The sequence below is a fragment of the Fundulus heteroclitus genome, chromosome 20 (genome assembly GCF_011125445.2).
Source record: "Fundulus heteroclitus isolate FHET01 chromosome 20, MU-UCD_Fhet_4.1, whole genome shotgun sequence".
In the NCBI taxonomy this organism is placed as follows: Eukaryota; Metazoa; Chordata; class Actinopteri; order Cyprinodontiformes; family Fundulidae; genus Fundulus; species Fundulus heteroclitus.
In genome coordinates, this window is record NC_046380.1 from 17,672,144 (window position 1) to 17,695,478 (window position 23,335).

General features: G+C 39.5%; 1 protein-coding gene across 3 annotated transcripts in view; it reads left to right on the top strand.

Annotated features, from left to right (window-relative positions):
* Window positions 1-23,114, top strand: part of znf362a (zinc finger protein 362a) — a 30,762-nt gene extending 7,648 nt beyond the window's left edge. For 2 of the 3 annotated variants that reach the window (XM_036151399.1, XM_036151398.1), the window contains 7 exons: window positions 2,594-2,834; window positions 2,933-3,058; window positions 5,642-5,969; window positions 12,797-13,021; window positions 16,421-16,499; window positions 19,359-19,517; window positions 19,609-23,114. In XM_036151399.1, the coding sequence (XP_036007292.1) occupies window positions 2,594-2,834; window positions 2,933-3,058; window positions 5,642-5,969; window positions 12,797-13,021; window positions 16,421-16,499; window positions 19,359-19,517; window positions 19,609-19,728 (1,278 nt within the window). In that variant the 3' untranslated portion in view covers window positions 19,729-23,114. The remainder of the gene's footprint in view (window positions 1-2,593; window positions 2,835-2,932; window positions 3,059-5,641; window positions 5,970-12,796; window positions 13,022-16,420; window positions 16,500-19,358; window positions 19,518-19,608) is intronic. The other variant, XM_036151400.1, reaches the window with a different exon arrangement.
* The last annotated feature ends 221 nt before the right edge of the window (window positions 23,115-23,335 follow it).

Genomic DNA, 23,335 nt, shown 5'->3' on the forward strand with positions numbered 1-23,335 from the left:
TCTTTGTTTTTAGATTAGTTTAGACATTTAAATCAACTCTAACGGAAACATTTCATAACAATAGGACACAACTCGGATATTAATTGTCCCAATTTTTTACACTTGACTTGTCAAGTGTGAACACAATTACAATTGTAATTGTTTAAATTTGTCAGCTAAACTAAGACAAATTACATGGGGTGTGGCTATTTTGTTCTGTAAAATCGTGAGTCCACTGAGATTATTTCTAAAGAAGGCACAGGACTCTATAATCTTCAACACTAATTGTCAGATTGTTGCAAGATCAAAGAGTCTAGCCAAATCTGGGCAGATTTTGATTTTGTGCATACTGCCTAGTTCACTCCTCATTCTACTCAACCACATACTCAACTTATGTGAAGTAAAAGTGACATGGTTCCTGAAGTGGGTCAAGACTAGGGCTGCAACTAACAATTACTTTAAAAATCGATTAATCGATAAATCGGACGACAAAAGAAAAAAAACTGTTTTATTTCCGCTTTGTTTTTCCAAAATAGAACATTTGGACTGAGAGCAAATAAGCACACAAAAACATGTTGCTATGTAGGTGTTCTATTGCAATAATATTAGGTAAAAAATATTTTTGCTTCAAATAAAGATGTTTATGTTGACTAGATTGTAACTCAATCATTTAATGGTCAATGTTGTCTATATGAACAGTGATATAACACAATAGTGAAGCTGTAAAACCGGTGTCCACTGCAGTTTTGTTGAGCCTCACCCTTGTGCTAGAGCACCTAGGGGAAATAATTGGGCATAACAATCTAAGCAGAGCAAAAACACAACTTCTGACAATCAAATAAACTTCCAGCCCATTTCACAGACTGTTTTAGCACAAGCTAAAACATTCTATGTATTTCTGGAAATACTACATGCTGCATTTGTCCTTCTACATATTTTAATTCCAAGAAGTAATTCTTTTTTTCAAAATTTTCTTTAAAGAGTCAAAAATGGTTTTGAGATATTGGATACTTTTTATTTGTTCTGAGAATTTAAACAATTTTGAGGTTGTCCTTAAGGGATGTGTATGTCTCGTTTTTCTGGAAGTGTTTTTAATCTGGGTCTGCCTCTTATCATTCTGAGTGTCTCACCAAAATTTGACCATGGTTACATAACAACAATAAATACTCTTGGTTTTTGAAAAGTTCGTTTCAGGTCCTGCATCACTGTGGAGCTATTGTGCCATGTCAAATCTCGCATGTTACTTATTTTTTGTTTTTGTGAAGCCCGACATGCTCCCTATCTTTTGAGGACTCGGTTCGAGCCGTTTGCTCCGTGTCGTCATTTGTAGAATTTACTACAAAAAAGCAGCATTTGAAAATACCGCTTCCGCTTCGCTCTGCAGTCAGCCAGCATTGACGACCGTCTGCAGGTGAGGTAAGCAGCGGGTAAGCAGCTCTGCAAAAAAGCAAGTGACGCATTAATTGTGCGACACAATGAACTGATGATGAAAGTCATTGCCAATGCCTTTAATAATGATTTTTATGGATTTTATCCATTCGTTGTTGCAGCCCTAGTCAAGACCCCATTTGAGTCCCAAATCAATAATTATAGGGTTTTGAGATCCTCTTAAGACAATTTAACTAGATTAATTAACATGATAGCTAAATTAATTAATAATTATTTTACATGGTAAACCCCTAATAAAAGCCTTAAAATTATGAAAAAGCTACAAGTTATACATGATGAGAGTGGATGAAGGTATTTCTTTTCACGCTGTGGGATAATAACCAGGTCACAAGTTGAGCACCAAGATGCAAAGAAGAAACAAGAGCAAGAAATAAGCAAATAGAGTAAACAAAATGACCTTTAAAATCAAAAAGGCAGTTGATCATCAGATCAGAAATGTCAAAAAAGGTCTCAGTAGTGACTGCTCATGTTGATTAAGTCAAAAGCTAATGTCTGTTTTGCAAACCTCTTTTGCCATTTATCTCTTAAGGGTAACATGCAGGAGAGGTCTAAAGATATACCGAAAGTATTTTTGTCTGTGCAAAGTGTGAATACCTGACAGAAAATGACACAAAAGCCAGACTTACGCACAAATTTACCTTTTTAAAGCTAATGGTCAAAATTCCCAAATCTATTTCCAAATATTTTTCCATTTCAAGGCTCAACTAATGATTTGTTTATGATCCACCAGCGGAAACTGCCAAAACTGGATAAGGAATGTGCTAGCATTTAATTTTTTAAATTAAATTAAATTTAATCTCTTGGGATCATCCCAGGACCCACTCAGAAGATTTTTCCTGACTCCCAACTGTAGAAACCAGTGGCCTAAACAGCAAATTTATTGGATTACATTTGTCTCCTGCAATAACCAGATACAGTTCTGAAAGTCCTTAAAAGTATATAAATATCTTTGCCACCCTCAAAAAATTTTCAAAAGTAGGTATTTATGTGTATTAAGAAGTTTCAAACAAATAGTATAACTAAACAGGCCTTCCTTCAACATTTCAAAGATTTGGCTGCAATGTCCGGTATCAACCAAGAGAGGGCACCATCGCCCAATAAAGTGTCACTGACTAAACTGATGATGGCTGTTCTCCTGTCACAAATGTTGGTTTCTGGCTGTCAGCTGGATAACCTAGTCTTGATCAATAAAATCAAGGAGCAGCTAATGGCAGAGAAGATCCGGCCACCACACCTGCCCCCTTCTTCAGCCGCCTCCCAGCAGCCTCTGCTGTCTCCCCCTGGCCAGGCCGAAGGCAGCCAACACGGGATGTCCAAAGGGCAGCAGGGGTCAGGGCTGCACAGTCCAAGCCCCTCTCAGCCTGATATCGCCCTGCATGCCCGCCCTGCCTCCAGCTCTGTCACAGGTACTCCAGTTGCCTAAGTTAAAATCATTCAATAATAATAATAAAAAACACTGATATTTATCATGGATATTTAGATGTACAATTTTGTTCTTAACTAGGTCGCATTCTTGGAGATGTGAACCTGAATTTGGATGACAAGGCAGCTCTGAAAGCCCGTGGACTGTGGGAGGACTGGCACCTGCGTCAGCTGATAGACCATCCCTCCAGAACAAACCACGTCTCGGGTGAGCAAACACTCCTCAGTGTTCTCCTGTGGAAACAGAGCAACACCCTGTTTCTGTCTCCTACTTCCCTGCAGTGTTAGCTTTTTTATTAGCTCCAGAGAACTTCTCTGCATTTCTCTTAACTTGCTTTTATCTACAGTCTGTGAGCCCAATTTAAACCAGTTTAAATTCAGCATGTTCAGGTTAATCTGACCAATAGAAATGTTTACAGGTTTTGTATGCAGTCTGAAAATGTATGAAATAAATGTTCAATATTGTCCAGGTCTGGAAAAGTACCGAAAAGCATATTTAACTATGACATTTTTTGTCTTACCTTTTCTGTGTCTATCCTCATATATATTCTTGTATTTTTTTCTTTGTTTCTCTTTTACTTTTTTACCTTCCTCATATATTTCCATTCTTTTGTTTCTTCATCTCTTTCGTTCTTCCTTCCTTTATTCCCTCCTTCATCTATTTCCGTTCTAACTTCCTTAATTTCTTTGTTCGCCTTTCCTTCCTTTCCTCTTTCCATTATTCCTTCTTTTATTCTCCACTCTCTGTTCTTCTTTGCTTTCTTCCCTCTTTTGTCATCCTGTTCCTTCCTTCCTTCCTTCCTTCCTTCCTTCCTTCCTTCCTTCCTTCCTTCCTTCCTTCCTTCCTTCCTTCCTTCCTTCCTTCCTTCCTGTTGCAGAGTACATACTTAAATCTTGACCACTGTTGAAACATTTGCCATAAATACACAGTGAACTTCAGTATTTTATATTTCCAGGTGAATTCAAATGAACAGTGTAAAGCTGAGTCTGGAAAAATCTGGCCGCATCAATGCAGACCTTCTGATTTCAAATATGTGACAATAGGACGTAATTTGATTGTAAGATAAAAAAAATGAGTAACAAAATGTACAGTTTGGATGTGTCTCTCTATACATTACAGGGCACAATATTTAACCAACTCCATTTTCTGCATACTCTGCCTCCCAAAAGCCACTTCTGTTTAGGGAGACATATGGTTTAATAGTTAAAGCAATGCTCTTTTATCCTAGAGGTTCTGGGTTTGACTCCCACATACTGCCATTTTGGGTCTTTGAGCAAGACCATTAGACCCAGAATGCTCGCCGGGCGCAGCACAGTGACAGCCCACTCCTCTCTTAGGGGTGGGTTAAATGCAAAGGACAAATTTAATTGGCATGTACACTGCCTGGCCAAAAAAACCTGGATATAACTAAGCAAATAGGTACGAGCCTCCCATTGGATAATTACTGCATGGGCGATTATGTTTCAGCTGCCAACAAGTTATTTAACCCCAACTGGTGCAATGAATGCTTCTCGTCTCTTAAACAACCATGTTGAACGACACATCTCGTGTTCGTGGAAAAGACGTCAGCCTGTTTCAGGAGGGTCAAATCATTGGCATGCATCATCAAGCAGAGAAAACATCTTGAAGGAGATTGCAGAAACTACCAAAATCAGTTTAAGAACTGTCTAACTCATTAAAAACTGGAAGGATAGTGGGGACCCAATGTGTTTGAGGGAAAATCCTGAAGGATTGTGATCGGTGATCAATTAAACGTTTGGTGAAATCGAAGTAAAACAACAGTAGAGCTCCAGGCTATGTTTAACAGTGAAAGTGAGAGCATTTCCACACACAATGTGAAGAAAGTTGAAGGGATTGGGACTGAACAGCCGTGTAGCCTTAAGAAAATAACTAATCAGTGAGGCTAACTGGAAGAAAGGCTTTGATTTACTGGGGAACATAAAGATTGGACTCTGGAGCAATGGAAGAAGGTCATATAGTCTGATGAGTCCAGATTTACCCTGATGGGCGCATCAGGGTAAGAAGAGAGGCAGGTGGAGTGATTTACCCATCATGCCTAGTGCCTGCTGTACCTGTGGGGGGCGTCGCTATGATCTGAGGTTACTGCAGCTGGTCAGGTCCAGGTTCAGCAACAGTATGAGCTCAAAGATGGAGGTCAGCTGACTACCTGAATATACTGAATGACCAGGTTATTCCATCTATGGATGTTTTCCTCCCTGGTGGCACGGGTATATTCCAAGATGACGATGCCAGGATTCATCGGGGTCAAATTGTCATTCAGGGAACATGAGACATAATTTTCAGTCCAGACCTCATTGAGAATCTTTGGGATGTACTGGAGAAAGAAGGCTTTGCTCAGCGGTCAGACTTTACCATCATCAATGCAGGATCTTGGTGAAACATCAATGCAGCACTGGGTGGAAATAAATCTTGTGACATTGCAGCTTATTGAAATGATGCCACAGCGAACGTGTGACGTAATTAAAGCTAAAGGCGGTCCAACAAAACAGAGTGAGACCTTTTTGTTTTTGGCCAGACTGTATGTTGCAATGAAAAATAAGATTTTTATCTTGTATTTCAGACTTCAATAGTTTCCTCTGGCTTTGTTATGCTTTCTTTGGACTGTGTTTGCCTAGTTTACTAATTTCCTATCCAGTTATTGTGTGTGATCATATAATATAGATCTAAAAAATAAACAAGACAGATGGCTCCTAACAAAGGGAGAATCTTTCAGAAAAAGAAGTATAAATAATGGTCTTATTTAAATAATGTTCCTATTTTGACTGTCAGGTGTGGCATTGGCCTCCAGAACCGGGAACCTCAGCACTTCAGAGATCATAACCCCCACAACACCCACCTCAAGCAGCCATAGTCGGCTAGGTGGAGCCCCTACCCCTCAACTCATCTCAGGGTTAGCCGGCAGCCATGGGATCGAGCCAGGGAAAACCAACGGGGGCTTTGTTGGACTCCTTGGCCCTCCTCCAAAACAGGAACGAGGACGCAAGAAGATCAAGGCAGAGAACGGGTCGTCGCTTTTAGTGGTGCCATACCCGATCCTGGCCTCGGGCAACGATCAGTCATGCATTACCATCTCTGCAAAAGAGGGGAAAACCTACAGGTAAGAAGAAAAAAAACATATTTTTTTTAATGCTTAGTCTCCAGGTAAGGGTGAAAATGTATTGCTGACAGTACAACTTAGACTCTTTGGGTTTTCAGATTATCAGAAGCTCGGTTTAAAGTTGGGTCTGCTATGCATCTGTTCAATTATAGCGTCTGCCAACAAAATACCACTAAAACATATCTGCTGCAAATAAAAATCGGTAAAACAAATTAAATATTTTGGGGGAAAACACCTTATTGTCTCAATATTTGTCTCACAAAGATTGAACCTAAAAAGACATAAATCGATACAATGATGTTTTTAACTTAATGATTTATTGAATACAGACTTAAATACAGAATAAAAACACTTTAACGTTCTGTAAATCAGCTGCTGTTGTTCGACTTTAACTTGAAAATTAAATGTTTAGCTAAATTTGCCTTATCTATTAATTGTACAGCATATCTTCCCTTTCTGATAAGTCTCTCTTCTGCTTTACGGCATAACTTTAAATTTGGCTTTTTATTCATGTTATTTTACCTTGTGTGTAAGTCGGGTGTCTTCTGTGTTTTTTGTTTTTGCCACTGTCCCACCCGTTTTTCTCCCCACAGTGGGGCAATAAATGTGTTTCTAATCTATTCTATTGAGGTCAACATGTGTTGTTTTTGAAGGAAAAAAAGCAGAAAACTAGTAAAAATGCAAATAGTGACAGAAAAAAAGCAATAAAGGAGCAGTAACTTGTACCAGACTTGCATTTTTAAACCAGAAACAAATCCATCTTAAATCTAAAATTGGGAATTTGTTGGAGGGATGAAACAGGAAGTTAAATTATCTAAGGTGTATAATGACTCAGTTTTACAACCCCACCATCAGTTTATCTCTTTTTTTAAGGTAATAAATAGAAAAAACCTTTTCCGCTTTGATGCTGGGGAAAAAAACTACGAGCTGCTAAGAGGAAGCAGGAAGTTGTTAAATGTTCTCGGAGATAAAAGTAAAGTAAATAAGCACACCTTTGAGAGACACACAGTTGAACTTTTTTCTAACGTTACATACACATTCTTTAGTTTACCGATGTGTTTACACACATTTGTCATATCCACAGGGCTGTGTGTCGTTGGTGTGTCTCTCTCATATCTTCTTTGCAGGGCGTGACTGGCCGGTGTGTCCCGCAGCTACAGATTCTCTGCGTTAATCAGGAGAAGCATAAAGAGGAGACTCCCTGAGGCAGATGCCAGATTGTTTTTAGCTCACCATCCTGGTACTCAGGCCTACCTTCTCCTGTGTTACCTGTCCTTCAAAGTGCTCGTTCTAACCCCCGCTGTCCTCCTTCACAGAGATCAGTCCCCATTCGTGCTCCAGCTTCACGTCTCTGCTGCCTTGCTTAACGGCTCATTAGGGGAAACCCCTCGAGATCCCTTCCGTGATTCTCCTCACCGCTCCTCAGACCTTTCTCCTGATCTCAGCCGCTCAGATCCTTCTGCAGCTCACCACTCGCTCACCTGCCTGTTTACCCTCCAAAGTCTCCGTACCGTCTCCTTAATTTATCTCGGCTCCCACCGTCTACAGGGACGCCGCCTCCGCAACGCACAAACCTTTTTCTGGGCAGCTCTGCAAATGTGGGGGCTTCCTGCTTTACTGCTTCCTGTTTTTTTTTTTTTTTTATTGTCATTCTCCTCATTCCTTCCCGATGGTTCAAGGAAGATCTTCTACATTACCTTTTCATATTTTCACATATTTGTTGATTTGTTGAAGCAAAATATCAGTGGCGAGGAGACAGCTAAAAAGCCAAAACATTGGAAGACCTTGCTACATGCATAGACGGTCGATTAAGAACTACGAGAAGAGTACATCATCCCAGTCCTGAACCGCCCTACTCTCACTCATGGCACCGGTCTGGATGGCAGTTCCCACCAGAGCATAAGCAGCATCAGACACAGCATTTTGGGTTTGTCGTTCCAGAAGACATCACAGATGGCCTTCTTTGTTTTCACCACTGAGAGCCCACTTGTTGTTTTAGGTCACACCTGGTTAAAGATACGTAACCTTCAAATTAACAGGGCATAATCTTGCATTGTGTCAGGGAGCACCCATTGCCATTCCTCGTGTCTCCAATGCCCTGTCCCGTCTGCTCTCCCTGATTCAGTCACAAAAGCCCCGCTCTCTGTAATGTTCCCAAATGATGTGCAATAGACCTCCTTCGCGGTGCATTCCCCTCCACTTGGACATCTGTATAATCTTTTAGAACACACATCGATCGCTGTGAAAATCTGGTCATCCCAGCTGTTTTAACCAATGTCCCCAATGTCCTTCAGAACGTCGAACTGATGTCGCAACCAGCACCCTGAAATCACGCTCCACTGTCTGTGTCCCAACAATCCCCACATCCTGGTGCCATCCACCCCACAAACATGTTTGCGGACGACACCACTGATCCTCATTTCCAGGGATGAGACCCATCATCACCCAATCTGACACAGTGATGCTCCGGGAACAACGGCATCCTGAACACCAGCAAGCCCAAGGAAGTCATAAGGCCCGTTTACACTACACCTAAAACCCGAGCCATGCCGAGACCAGTCCAAGCTTGGATCAGTTAACCGGGATAAAAACGGCCGTTTACACACAAGAGTTATCTCGGTTACCTCGGTTCCATGGTTGCTCCTCGCCTCCTAGTGGCGATCTGTGGTACTACCGCTCTCTGGAATTGAAGGCGGGCAAATTAAAATCGGCACCCGTAACATTGAGGATGTTATGGTTAGACATAGAGTCGGCTTTTGGGACGTGGATAAGACAAACGAACGTCTAATAAGGATTTACAGACGCAGGAAACAACGACAGACACTGAGGTTCATCACACTGCTAAGCAGAATCATCTCTGGAAACCATGTGGCACGGTAAGAAAGCTAGTATTATTATGAATGTCTGAAATTTGTCTGAATGGAGTGTGAATCGGGACGTGCAGCCAGACACGGCGGAAAAACCGCGGACAGTCAGCTGACTGTAAGGGGATGACGCGGTCTGCTCATGCGCTCTTCGTTATCAGGTAACCGGGATAAAAAAACCCAGTCCGAGACCTACTAGGGAACTGGTCCGCAGTTAGCGCGGTCCGGTTAGGGTTAGCGCGGTCCGGTTCAGTCTGCTGACCGTTTACACACGAGAGTTATCTCGGTTACCGAGCTCGGACTGGTCTCGGCTCGGTTAAAAAAGTGTAGTGTAAACGGGCCTAATGTGGACTACAGGAGGTCCAGGAAGAGTTGAACACGCTCCTCTCTGCATACAGGGGGAGGTCTTAGAGTGTGTGGACTGTAAAAAGTTCCTGGGCATTCACATCTCCTCTGACCTCTCCTGGACTGTGAACACATCCCAGATGGTGAAGAAGATCCAGCAACAGCTCTTCTTCCTCATGAAACTGAAAGACTTGACTTTCTACGAAGCTGTAAAAAAAAGTTTTAGTATAGTATAGGAGGAGGATTTGACACGGGTTGTGGAGTGTGCGCAGGGAATTGTGGGATGCCGTCTGCAAGAACTGAACTCAGTTTATGCTGCTCAAGAAGGGCAAGACACATTGCCACTGATCCCACCGACCTGGACAATGCACTGTTTGCCCCTCACCCATCAGTTAAATGTTTGAACATTAAATCCACGACAAACAGACTCAAAAACACCTTCTTCACAAAAGCCCCCCCCCCCCCCCCTGTGAAGATTGGGTCTGTTATTCGTTGCCAAAGGATTTGAAACCAGACTCAAGTAGCACTACAATGCACATGTCATCTGCCGAAACATATCCCAGCATCCATTTACTCTCCTGGACAAAAGGTCTGGTTAGTTGCAGAGGACTTCCTATTCTAAGCAGCAGTCCTTCAGTGATCCGTCCACCTCTGGTCATCCGCCAAGGAGCACCCTTGGGGGGCGGGGGTGCTGCCATATCTACAGAGCGGTGTGCTGCTGGTATGTGTACGGTTGTCTCTCTCACCCCTTCAGTGCAGGGTGTCACTGGCAGGGCGTCCTGCAGCTCATCAGCTCTAAATCAGGAGGAACAGATTTCCTGAGGCAACTTAGGTTGTCTCGCGAAATGCGTCAATTTCTGAAAACCAGACGAGCCAGACAGGAAGTCAGAATGAGGAAGTGTAAAGCGGATCGGGTAATATTTCAAAATAAAGGTGGTGGTGGTGTGGGGGGGCTTTCTAGATGCATGAATGGGTCCAGTTTGGATTTCTGCACCGCACATTTTGCATTGAACGGACGGAGCGCGCAAGGAACGTCGAAAGTGTGAAGCCGGCTGTACCTTTCCTTCAATCAGAATCAGATATACTTTAATAATCCCAGAGGGAAATTGCTGTTTCTGTACCATCACCATAACATAAACATCACAAACATTTCAAGGGGGAGACGGTTCACTGAGGCCGTGCTGCCAAGGACACTACTGTGTCCACAAGGCGCTGCCCTTGGATCTGTTGAAGGAAGATTACAACAACATGGGGGAAGTGGAGGGAGAAAAAAAAAAGACAGATGCTTGACAATTTATGCTCTCACGCATAAAGAGTGAAGTATCCGACAAAAAAAATCATTGTCGGATGCACCTCATTCAAAGTGCTGGTTCTAACCCGTTCTGCCCTCCTTCACAGATATCAGTTCTAATTCATGCTCAAGCTTTTCCCGCCTCAGGGCTCTGCTGCCTTGTATCAATGGAGAAAACCCAGCAACAGCCAAACTCAGACTCCTCCTGGACCGCCGCCTCCATCGACATCAGTAAGAACTCCTCCGATGCATAACTTCTCATTATTCAACTTGACTCACTTTAAAATAACGTACCTCTCCTCCTCAGTGCCGGACCAGAACCCTGCTGGTAATTCAGACGACCCGTTATTCTGTACGGCCTTCAATAAACCTTTCAACCTTTAATTTCGTGTCCGTAGTTGTTGCCATCGCCAGAGTTCATCATTTGTGGCTGAATATTTCAGGGGTGACTAAACCAACACCACACCTAGGCCATATTTATAATGTAAAACTGTGATTTTTACTGTTAGAAACGGGGCTGGATGAAGAACCCTAATGCACGAAACCATGCAGGAATGGATGCAGGAACCTAAATGGAGGGTCTGGGGCCACACTGCAGAACAAAGAGGAAGATATTCTGGGAGGGTGATAGGTGGGATTATTTTGGGGATAACTGAGTTAACAAAACAGAGAAATCCAACAATTTAGGGTTTACTTAAAATACAAAACGTGGAACCATAAACCTCTTGACCATTAGTCTCTCCTGGTGTGTCAAAAAGTCTGTCTATACATACCTCAGTAAATTAGATTATAATTAAAACAATCTGTTTCAGTAATTGTATTTAATATGTGAGGCTCTGCTTAGATTCGTTACACATATTTTAAGTATGTATTTGTGTTAATTTTGATAATTGTGGCTTACAGCAAAAGAAAACCCCAAATTCAGTTAATTAGAATATAACAGAGGAAATATTAGAAAGAGATTTTTTTTTTATTATAAAAATGTCAGCTTACTTACAAAAATGTCCCTGTGCTGAGCAGTATGTGAGCTCAGTTCTTGGTTGGGGCTCCTGTTGCCCTTTGATTTCATCATGAAATTCAGGACTCGCTTTTAGCTAAGAAGAGGACTTTGGACCTCTGAGCAAAAGTCCAGTCCTTTTCATCCTTTGCCCACGTAAGGTGGTTCTGAAGTTGTCTCTGGTTCAGGAGAAGCACTACTCAAGGAATGCGACATGTCATAGTTCATGTCCTGGATATGTTTGTGGGTTGTGTCCCCAGCCACAGTCCAGTTCAAATACTTGAATTGACTGTTGAATTTGTTCCGTATTCCTCTCAGGGCTGGAGTTATCTTTTTTTTTTACCATTTCTCGTCCAAAACAATTACCGTATGTAATTTTTTACTAGTCCATCCAAAGTGGCAGAACATCCTGACAGATTAAGGTGATGTCAGATGATGCTGCTGATAATAGTGTATTATCCCTCTGAGGGACAGATAAAAGACAGTAGAATATTTTCCAGCCCGGTGAGATAGTCCTAAATCCTGGTGAGCCCAGTCCCTTTGCGCCGCCGTTGATCTGACAAATTCCCATTAACTCCAGGGACCCACCGTGCTACGATGTGGTCAACCACCTTACTTTCCCTTAACAGACCTGGGTGCAGCACTCTTTAGCAATGTAACCTTCATCTGGAGGATGTAAGTGCATTTCCCATCCCTTTTTTTAATAATAATTATAATAATTGTAGTTTATTCATTTCACAATGGAGAAACTCACTTCTGCATTTTAATCCATCCCCTTGGGGAGCAGTGGGCTGCCACTGTGTGGCGCCTGGGGAGCAATCTGGCGTTAAGCGTCTTGCTCAGGGACCCAGAGTGCAGGCGGTGGGAGTTAAACTCAGAACCTTTAAAACCTTTTTAAAGTTCTTGTGTAATATTTAAAATTTCTGTAACAGAGTTTTGGGTTTTTATCAGCTGTAAGCCATAACCATCAAAATGAACAGAACAAACACTTGAAAAGTATCACACTGAATTTCTTTTAACTAAATAGTTCCACTTTCTGAAATTATTTCTTAGAGAAATTATTTTCTAATTTTAGATTCACCTGTCTGTGTTTTAGTTTACTTCCTGTATTGATTTTCTAAACCAGTTTCTCCTCTAAGCTTAAGTGCCTTCAAGTACTATTAATCCTTTTTTCAGTGAAAACATAATTCATACTTAAGGTTGATCTGTAGGGACAGACTTCCACTTCTTGATTGTTATTCCTAAATTAAATAAATCTGTCCTAAAAGCAGCCTTATTGCTGTTCGGTGTGCACCTTTCCTGACGCATGTCCACTGTTTCCACTTTCCAGGTGTAAAGTTTGTCCGCTGACCTTCTTCTCCAAGTCGGACATGCAAATCCACTCCAAAACGCACACAGAGGCGAAAGCCCACAAGTGTCCTCACTGCACCAAGACCTTTGCGAACGCCTCGTACCTGGCTCAGCACCTGCGCATCCATCTGGGCCTCAAGCCGTACCGCTGCTCCTATTGCGAAAGATGCTTCCGCCAGCTCTCCCACCTGCAGCAGCACATCAGGTCTGACAGTTCATTTGCAACACTTAGGTCCAGAGACGCACAATATATCATATTGTGCATCAGTAATTACTATACTAATATCTGCAATATTACATTAACAAAAGATTTTTAGTTAAAGCATTTGTTCATGTTTATATATTTTGTTCTTCCTGTTCTCACATGAGCATGAACAACAGTGGAGACTTTTTTTAAAAAAAATGTAGTATTAAATTGGTATTATTATAAATGCTACTATTTTACCCAGTTCTCTAATTAGCATATAAACATGAGCTTTTTACCTGTTATTTAAAGAGATGCAAACACAGGAATAAAACAAATTGTCTTAAAAAGTCCTGGGAAAATAACAATTGAGTACAGAAAAAGGTTTTCATTTCCAGATATATTTGTTATTACATTACTGAAAATTTAAAAACTGGATTTCTGAAAATAAGGATGTTTTACATTGATTTATGTTTAGGTGATAACTTTTTATCTTTGGTTGACAAAGCGAAAGTTTCATTCAGCTTGTAGATCTTTTCATTTATTTTTTTTATAGTCGTGCACACAATTAAAACCCAGAAAGTTCCTTTTATTGCTTTTCAGCCTCTGCATCCTTTTACTTCTTGGTTTGTAAACTAGATTTGGTTTGGATACTAAACAAAGCATAGATATTCCTATGTTATGAAAGTTAGTGAAGGAAAGTTTTACTGATCACAAACTGTGAGTGAAACTCCCATCCAGATTTAGTAAGTAGTTTCACTGATCTAATTTTGTCCAGGTGTCAAAGAGAGTAAAATGGCCCTAAAAATGGTAACAATATTATATATATTTTACAAAAACTTTCATAATACAAAAAAGAAAAAAATAGAAAATAAAGTCTGGAAAACTAGGGAAGTTTTTAATGGAAATCTTGTAAAGTTTTAAGTTAAAAGTCCCAGGAGACCTTTTAAATAAAGAGATGGTTTGTCCTCCCTCACAAAAGAGGGAATTGAGAACCCCCACCCCTCTTTATGTTTTTGAGGTAAATAAAAGGCTTAGTTCATGGTTGGTGTTGTTAAAAGTAGATATGAATATAGACTGTGTTGTACAAAAAGCTTGAAGTAGCATTAATAGATCTGTGTAAATAATTAGTATTTTAGTTAAATTTTTGGCTCAAAATTATCAAAACAATTTAGCAAAATGAGATTATTAAAATTGTTTTTGGCACTTTCCACTTTGCAAACGTATTTTGGTGAAGCAGATGCAGTGTGTCTCTAAACTCACACAGTAATTGTTCAGTTCAATTCAATTTTATTTATATAGCGCCAGTTCATGAAACATGTCATCTCAAGGAACTTTACAAAGTCAAATTGAATCAGATTACGCAGATTGGGTCAGATTATACAGATTGGTCAAAAACATCCTACATAAGGGAACCCAGTTGATTGCTTCAAAGTCCCGACAAGCAGCATTCACTCCTCCTGAAGAAGCGTAGAGCTACAGGGAGAGTCGTCTGCATTGTCCATGGCTTTGCAGCAATCCCTCATACTGAGGGATTTCATTGTGTTAAATAATTGCGTTAGCTAGATTGACCATAAATTGATATCTTTAGTTTCTAAAAGGCAAGGCAAGTTTATTTGTGTAGCACATTTCAATTCAAAGTGCTGTACATGAACAGAACATAAAAAAAAAACAAGCATATGTTTGTTTTTTGTGGATAGAGCTATGGTTCTTTGTCACTCTCTCATTAAATAGACTAAAAATAAAAATGGTCTAAAACTGTTCTGAAATTGGTCTTTTCAGTTGCAATGCACAGAAAACAATTAGCAAGTTTTCAACCTTTGTAAATATGTTTCCCTCCATTCTTAACCTACCTGAGAGTCTGACCTCTTCTGCAGCAGGAGAAAAACCAGAGAGCATTTGCACCATTACTGGACTATAATTGTATCAGTGGTTGGCATTTCCTTTGAGAGTGTTACTGCTGCCACCATCTGTTGTGGAGGGGGCAGCTTGTCCGCCCTGGACTTTGCTGGTATATTGCGTTAACCTGGAAACATCTAATCACTTTGCCTTGGTGGCCTTGGCTGGACGATATGGCCTAAAATCAAAATTGCAATATATTTAGCAGATCACCGCGATAACGATAAATGGACGATGACACTAAATACCTCGCATTCTCTCACCTCTAGGGTATGCTCCTGTCTGAAAGGGACAAGAGAATACCCTACCTTTACAGGAAACAACTTTGTTCTCATTTTTTTTTTGTATACCAAAAATACCGACATGGTCAAAATAACGTTGGTTATTCTTGTACATTTCTGTGTGGGTAAATCTTTGGTTTATCGGCCATGCCTACACCACTGGCCACCTCTTGGCTGCGCCCCCCTGCTCAAAATTGAAGCAAATGCAAATGCAACAAATTATATGAAAATACTGGAGAAAGATTTGCACTTTATCAACACGGTAGCTGCAGGTGGGACATATTTAGGTAGTTACGGCGTCATCCAGTGAGCCAAAACACAAGGCCAGACTGACCTGTCATTGTTAACAACAGGAAAAGGTGAAAGCGCTGGAGGAGATATCTCACTTCCCTGATCTCAACGAGAGTAATTTCTAGGAACATGCAGTTCATGGAAGCCAGCATGAGCTGCACGAAAGTAAGTCCCTCATTCACAACTAACACCAACGACTCAAAGGGGCCGATAAGAACTAGCTTATAAACTTTTGATCTGCATCCTTTGGGTATTTAATGCTGTCGTTATGATCAATTATGTGACCCAACCAGAAAACTCATGATTCACTTTTTTTTCCTGAGAAATTTGCTGAAAAACTGAAATTGTGTAAACTTGTAAGCACAACTACACATTTTTTTTTTTTTTTTTTTTTTTTTTTTTTTTTTTTTTTTTACTTTTGTACTTTGGAAAGATTGTACAGTAATGATTCCAGTGTGTAAAAGGTCTTACAATAAGGAACCATAATGTGATGATATCCTCTAAAATACATAAGTAGGGCCAAAACTAAAGTCTTGTTTAAATTTAAAATGCACTCTTATCTAATTCTTGTACTTGTGCTTCTGTGTAGATGACAAGTTTTATATTATAAATCAAGTCAAAGGGCAATGCTGTCACAGTATAGTGGTCAGTGGGGAGGGGCGGGGGTGTAACTTGTTGTAAACATTACTGAGCTGGTGTAGATGCAACTCTCAAGAGCCAATAAATAATCTGAATTAAATCCTGCAGAGGATTTGATTAAGTTTTGGGTTGTTTTACTGGAAAAAATAGACATTTTATTTGTTTTTTGTTTCTTTTTAAGTTTAGCATTTTCCAACAAGACACTAAGAAAACCCCTTCATGGCTCTGTTTATCCCTCAACACTTGAGGACCTGAGTTAGGTTGCTTTTAGCTTCCTGTCCAACTTGTTTGTTTGTGTTTTGTGTTTCAGAATCCATACAGGTGACCGGCCTTACAAATGCCTCCATCCAGGATGTGAGAAAGCTTTTACCCAGCTCTCTAATTTGCAGGTAAACCTGAGCCCCCCCCCTCTTCTTGTTTTACTAGCTGAGCCGCAGAGTTAATAGACTGGAAAAATACTAGGGGCGTGTAGTTGGAGGTTTCTTAACAAAGGTCACTAAGATAGTTCTTGTTTTACCTGATAGGATCCTTAAGATTACTCAAGCTAACCCCTGTAACCTGTCTTGAAGGAGGCAGGTTTAAAATGTCAGATTTCAAAGGGAGTTTTTCAGTTTACTCTAAATTTGGACTATTAATATTTAAGCAAATTTCAACTATAACTTTTGCAATACCTTTTTGGCTCATTTTCTCCCTTGTTGCTTGTAAAAAGTTAGTAAGATAAGTATAAAACATTAAATAACTCATTTGTAAAACACTTTTTTTTCCCCCAGTGCATTTTCTTAGTTCTTTTCATGTTTTATCTCAATTTATTTGACTTATCTCAGTTTCTCTCAGTTTGTAAAACTTTACTTTTAGAAATATGTTCATGGTGAAGTTTTATGAGAATTGTATTTACTTCCTTGCCCACTGACAGCTGGAGATAGCCACCAGCACTCCTCGTGACCCCACAAGGGATAGACATGTTAGAAAATATATGAATGGATGTATATTCACTTCCATTTTGGAAAATAAAAAATATATATTACAAAAACAAGTTAAATAAAAAAAAAAAATCAAACACAAGTTGGTTAAACATTTTAAAACGCTGAACTGGGCCTCAGTGCATTATTGTCTGCTCAAAGAAAAAGAGCTAAAATCTCCACCTTAAATTTGACCTCTATAGTGATGATTTATATGGAAATTATCCAGTGAAGAACAGGAAGTTAGGAAAAATGTATTCTCTGAGAAGTAAGCGTGATGTCCTTCAGGTAGGCCAACGCCGGTCTCTAAAAGGACTTAATTTCCACAGATGTCAGGGCAATATATGGCGCTTATTTCTTGTTTTCAAAGCATGGCTGCATTGTGGGACCAAGAGAGCCACCCACAGGCATATTTTCTGGAGCTGCCAAATCATTAGAGTTTACTAGGAGGAAATTTACAATCATACAAATATTGTTGGTGTTAAGAGTCATTTTAAATGTGCTGCTATGTATCTGGGTGATGTAATACAAAAGTTGAATAGAAATGATAAGAACGTTTTTGCTCTACTAATGGCAGCACGTAAAAAAACAACATCACAGTTATAAGAAAAGGGCTGAAATGGTCACCTACCATTAAAGAATGGGTTGCTATAGTGCGTGACATTTACATGCATAATGAACATAATGGGAGATCACATTTTGGCTCAGGGTTTACAATGTAAAGTTTTCTAGATTCTTGTCAAAATGGTGTGCATATGTTTTGCATTGCAAAAGCACATTAATGCATCATCCACCCAATCACATTATTCAAATTTTATAATAGGCCTCCATAATTTGCTCTTTTTTCCCATTCATTAATTTTCCTGGAATCCATCTTATCTTTCACAACCATGAGTGAGCTTTTGAAACACCAGCAAAAGCAAGAAAGACAAAATGACAAGAAATGAAAAAGAAAATAACAGCTTAGTAATATTTGACATATTTGCCAACAAAATTTAAGATAAGCTAATAAAATTCCTTTCTTGTACCACTATGGAGAAATTTGGGCGTGACAGTGGCAAAGACACAGAAAGAGTTACGCACAATTTGTAGTAATGGGAAAACAAGATAATTTAATCTTAAATTAGTTCTTAAGCAACAGAGAATGAGCTTCTCAGAAAGGCCAAAATAAAAGTATAAATAAATAAAAGTAAATATTGCACAATTATTGATAATATGGTATTCTCTGGTACAAAAAGAGGCAATATTCATATTAAACAGTGGAAATACACCAGCCTGTTTGCATTGTAATAGCAGATAATATGCGGTATGCACGATTGTAATGCAGTACTATCTAAAAGTAGCTAAGGTGTTTGCATGTGTACCGTAGCATCATTGTAAACGACTCATGATCAGATCAGAACGTGTAATAATTAGCATGTTTGTAAACAGTTCTTGAGCTTGTTGTGAGCTGCAGAGACTCCAGATTTAACAGATTGTGAGCAAATCTCCCGTTTACAGGCTTCGTTAGGAGACACATTTCCTGTCAGATTTAGTTTTGGACTTGGCCATTCCAAAACTTTTATTTTCCTCTCATAAAGTCATTATTCTGTTTATTTGGATGAAGGCTTGGCTTCACTTAAATGTCTGTTCTACTATAAGTAGTTCTATTCTATTTATAGTGGAGTAGAACTGAAGCTATTGGGACAAAACCGACTGATATTTTCAGGGTTTTGGAACAAAAACCTCAGTTTGACTTGAATAAAAGCAATCCCATATCAGGATGCTGCCACCATGTTAAACTGTGGGAGTAGAAAGTATCTCCAAAAGCTGATGATTAAAACAATAAGTGGGCTAACAGAGGGTTTAAGTGTGGGGTCAGCAAGCTACAGCTTTAAGCCATTCAGATTGTCTCCATTTAAAAAAAGATATTGCCCAAAAATAAGTAAGAACTTATTTTAATTGTGAAGGTAGTAAATAAGTCTAGTTTTGGCGGTTTTTATCTGCATTTCCACAACAGAACGGCACAAAGGATGCAAGACGTGTGTTTTTTTCACTCAATAGTCTGTTTTCATGGAAAAAGCCGTAAGTTTTAATTCAAAGGCTCTTGCAGCTTTTGCAACTTTAGACAGATTTTATTTAGCTTGGCCGAGGGGGGAAAAATGGCTCTCATGGCTGTAAATGTCTCTGACCTCTGGTTGTAGGGTCCGTTTAATGTGACTTTGTCTCAGAGAACACATCTGTCATTAACTTGGCCTGTAGCGCCCAGACTGACTGTCACCTGCTCTGTTTGCTTTCTTTTTTGAAAAGTCTCACCAGAGGCAGCACAACAAAGACAAGCCCTTCAAATGCTCCAACTGTTTCCGTGCCTACTCAGACTCGGCCTCGCTGCAGATCCACCTCTCCGCGCACGCCATCAAGAACGCCAAGGCCTACTGCTGCAGCTTGTGCGGCCGGGCATACACCTCAGTGAGCACAGATCACGCCTCTATTCTTACTTTTAAATCCAAGGGAAGCTGTGATATGTGACGGTCCTCTTATCTGTTTTATTTTTTTCCAGGAGACGTACCTCATGAAGCACATGCCTAAACATGCCATGGTGGAGCACGTCGTGTCCCATCACTCCCCACCGAACAGGACAGATTCTCCCACTATCCCCATACGGATCTCCCTCATCTGAGCTCCACAGCCGTCTGCTGGCCTCCCATCACAGACTCTTACTGCCCCGATGGACCATTCCGCTCTGAAATGGCTTCCACAAATCATTTGGAGAAGAGCTGCTCGTCTGACGAGCGTATTCTTCTTCGCCTGTCTCGCTAAAGAGGAAGTACAGTATTAACGGGATCACGCAGAAGTGATTTCAGCACTTTTCAGGCCTGACACTGACGGGCCGAAGATTTGTTTTTATAGGACTTAAACAAGTATTGCTCCAGGCAGCTACATAGAAAATCTTTTTAAGCTTTCTGTCATACATATGTTTTTTTTTTTTTTTTTTTTTTTTTTTATACACCGCTTTAATTAACGGCCATTAAGTCATATATTATCATCTGAAATAGTCTTCCATTGTCCACAGATTCAGGCAACCGTGCTGGTGTGTAAAACGCCTTAAATTAAATCCGTCTTTTGTTACTGCAGCATCATTTAACACTGAAAATTTGAGAAAAATCCCAGCAGAGTACAAAAAAGAAAGCCCGTGTTATGAAATAATAAACAAATTCACTGTTGCCGAATTAATATCTTTCAAATGAAATTAACTGAAACGTGTTTTTAATTTCTAAGTTACTTTTAAGCGGATCAAAAGCTTGTTCGGAAAAGCTTGATGATTTTTGGGTTTCTTCGGATATAAATCTTGTGTTGTGCCACAAGAAAGCCTCACCTGTCCCACACAAACACATGTAGACATGTAGAGTCTGCTAAACACGGCTGGGACTTGAACTATATGCTTTAGTCAGTGTCACGTTTTGAAATACCAGCAAATCGGTCGACTTTACCAGACAATTAAAAATGAGTCGTCGTTCAGCGATGACCCAGAGAACAAGACCCAACTAGAGCCTGACATCGCAAATCAGCTTATGCTAGAAATATTGTTTGGCATCTGTTGAAGCTGCAAACTTTTCTCTAAGAAATGAATAAACTAATAAATCTAGTACAGTTGAGCTTTATTTGGCATTTAAATAAGCACTTTAGGCGGAGGCAAAAAAGTTCTTATTGTCCCCTGAGCTAAATGTGTCTGGAATATCTAGAGGGAATTTAAAATAGAAATTGTCAAAGGTCCCTCTATCTATGGGCTCCAACTTTGTGAAGTATTAAGTGGAAAAGACTAAGGGTTGTACAAAGTATTAACAACGAAGGTGTTAAAGAGTGTCCCTCTTGGGATTCTATTAAAATAATAATTTCTTGGTGTTTTTTTTTTTTAGGGCGTACCCTGCCTCTTGCCCAATAACCGCTGGAAATAGGCACCAGCAATCCTGCACGTATTAAAAAGATGACAGATGGGACTTATCAGTGATAAATGTCTAGTTAAAGGCTGGATTTTTCACATTTTTTCTGTGTTGATTATGCTACCGCACACAAAGAGTTAACTTCTCTTAAGGTTTATTTACACATCTTTAAGATGGATTGTCAGCATATTTGTCCGTGTCGAAAAGTTAATATAAAAATGTAGGTTTGTGTGTTCATGTGTGTTTTAACACTAATGCATTCATCACTATGTGTCAGTATGTTCAGTTCCGGTGACGTCCACCTTTTTGCCTATCGATAATTCGATTAAACTCTACTTACAATCATCTGAAAAAACTAAAGTTGGTGATAGTTGAGTTATTCACATCACTGCAATCATTGATAGAAGCATTGATCGTCTTATTCGGCAAGGAAAGGCCAGTCACTCCTGTCTATGTGGTTTCCCTTTTTACTAAAATAAAGCTTTGTGGGCGTTTTTTCTAAATAGATGATATCCACTTTTAAAAATCCGCTTTAAAAAAGCACACTTGGTTGCTTTTTTTTTCATTTCACCTCATTTTCTGTGCTCTGTTGACACAATAGTTACAAAAGTGGATGTGAGGTTTTACCAGCAAAGTACCTGTTTTTTTTTAACTTGCTCTGACCTCATAGCTCTGAAAGGCCTGTGCATATTAGCTTATGTGACACATCTGCTAATTTTTAGCTCATTCAATTTGCGTAATTCTGGTTCAGAAATATGACTTTGGTTAAACATTTTCTAGGAAAGCCATTTGCATCTTAAATACGCTGGACCCAAAATTGTTCCTCTTCGGTTTCTCTCTGCAGCTGGGATGAAAGGTCCATGTGTTATATCTTTGGGAAAAGATATAACATTGTCATTAATCTGTTATTCGATATATTTGCAAACAAATGTATGCAAATGAAAAGCATGTGCATACATTTGTTTGCTTTGCATTAGAATGAATGGACGTTTGTCCTCCCATACTACTTTGTTAAGTCTTTGGTTAGAAAGCATTATCTGGATCTGAGCTGCCGGAAAATTACCTTCTTTAAGCCCTTTTCTGAGCATAGCTGTTTAAACCTAAGTGAGGTTTTATGAATGATAAAAAGACAAACTCTGTTTCATAATTTAGGCCCCAAAGTCTTTGTGGTTTTATTCCTGGTCACCAAAGGTTTTCTCCAGGAAGCACCTGTTATGCAAAGTAATGGTTTTGGTGTCTTGTTTTATTGACGATAGGCACCTAACAATGCAAATAGCTGCCCTGGTTTATGCCGCCTCCACAGGGTCATCGATGAGTGATTTTTCTTTAAGCATCAGTGGTCTTTGGAAATCTTTAATTCACTTTGATCTCATTCACAGTTAAATTGCCCTTTTTTTTTTTTTTTTTTTTTTACTAAAGCCCCATTTATTTATTGATCTTTCTTTTTGTTCTAGGGTTATGTATGCTTTATGTTTGTGTTAAGGTGCATAGGCTATATCCATAAATATTATTTTTATTTGGCTCATGTTTTATTTCAAGTTTGTCAAAAAGTCTACAGTTTCCAGGAGGTGGACTTACTTTTCAGTGACATGTTTTGCAGTATTATTGACTCAATTATATAGTGACCGATAGTAAAGTTTTTCACAAAAAAGCTAAATGATCCATCTTCTCTCCTGAATCTAAATCATGACCAAGAACATGAGAGGTGTTGGATTAAATAAAGGGATCAATAATGTGTTTCCTAAAACAACTGATCTTGATTCTTATTGATACTTTGTTTCTTTGTGTGTGTTGGTCACTATTGTAAAAAAAAAAATCGTACAAGAACACATGATCACTGCATTCTCACCATATACATATATTTTATGGACCAGTTAAACATTACCATGATCCTTGTCAAGAGTTATGAGATATTACGGTTTGCGGTTGCAATCTGAGGTGAATGCATCAAACAGGAAGTTTTCCATTGATTTATAAATGCATACTTTGCTATTTTATAAGCATTTAAGGCCTTAACTTTGTGTACAACTCCTGGATTTGTTTGTAACTTACTTAACATTAGTCTTTTATGTCAGAGCATGATAAATACTGTAAATAAACTACTAACCGTCAAAGCATTTCACAATTAATGTCTCGGTTCTTTTACTGGTTGACATTAAATGATTACGTCATCAAACATCATCCTTTACTCGGGGAAAAACACAACAGATAGTACGCTACCCCAGACAGAAGTTTAAAACACTCATTAGTATTTATTGGTATAGATCAGGGCTATTCACCTGGCGGTGCACAGTTCATTACACCTGATCTGGTTTGTTAAAATCCCCCAGAACAATTATGAGAGAG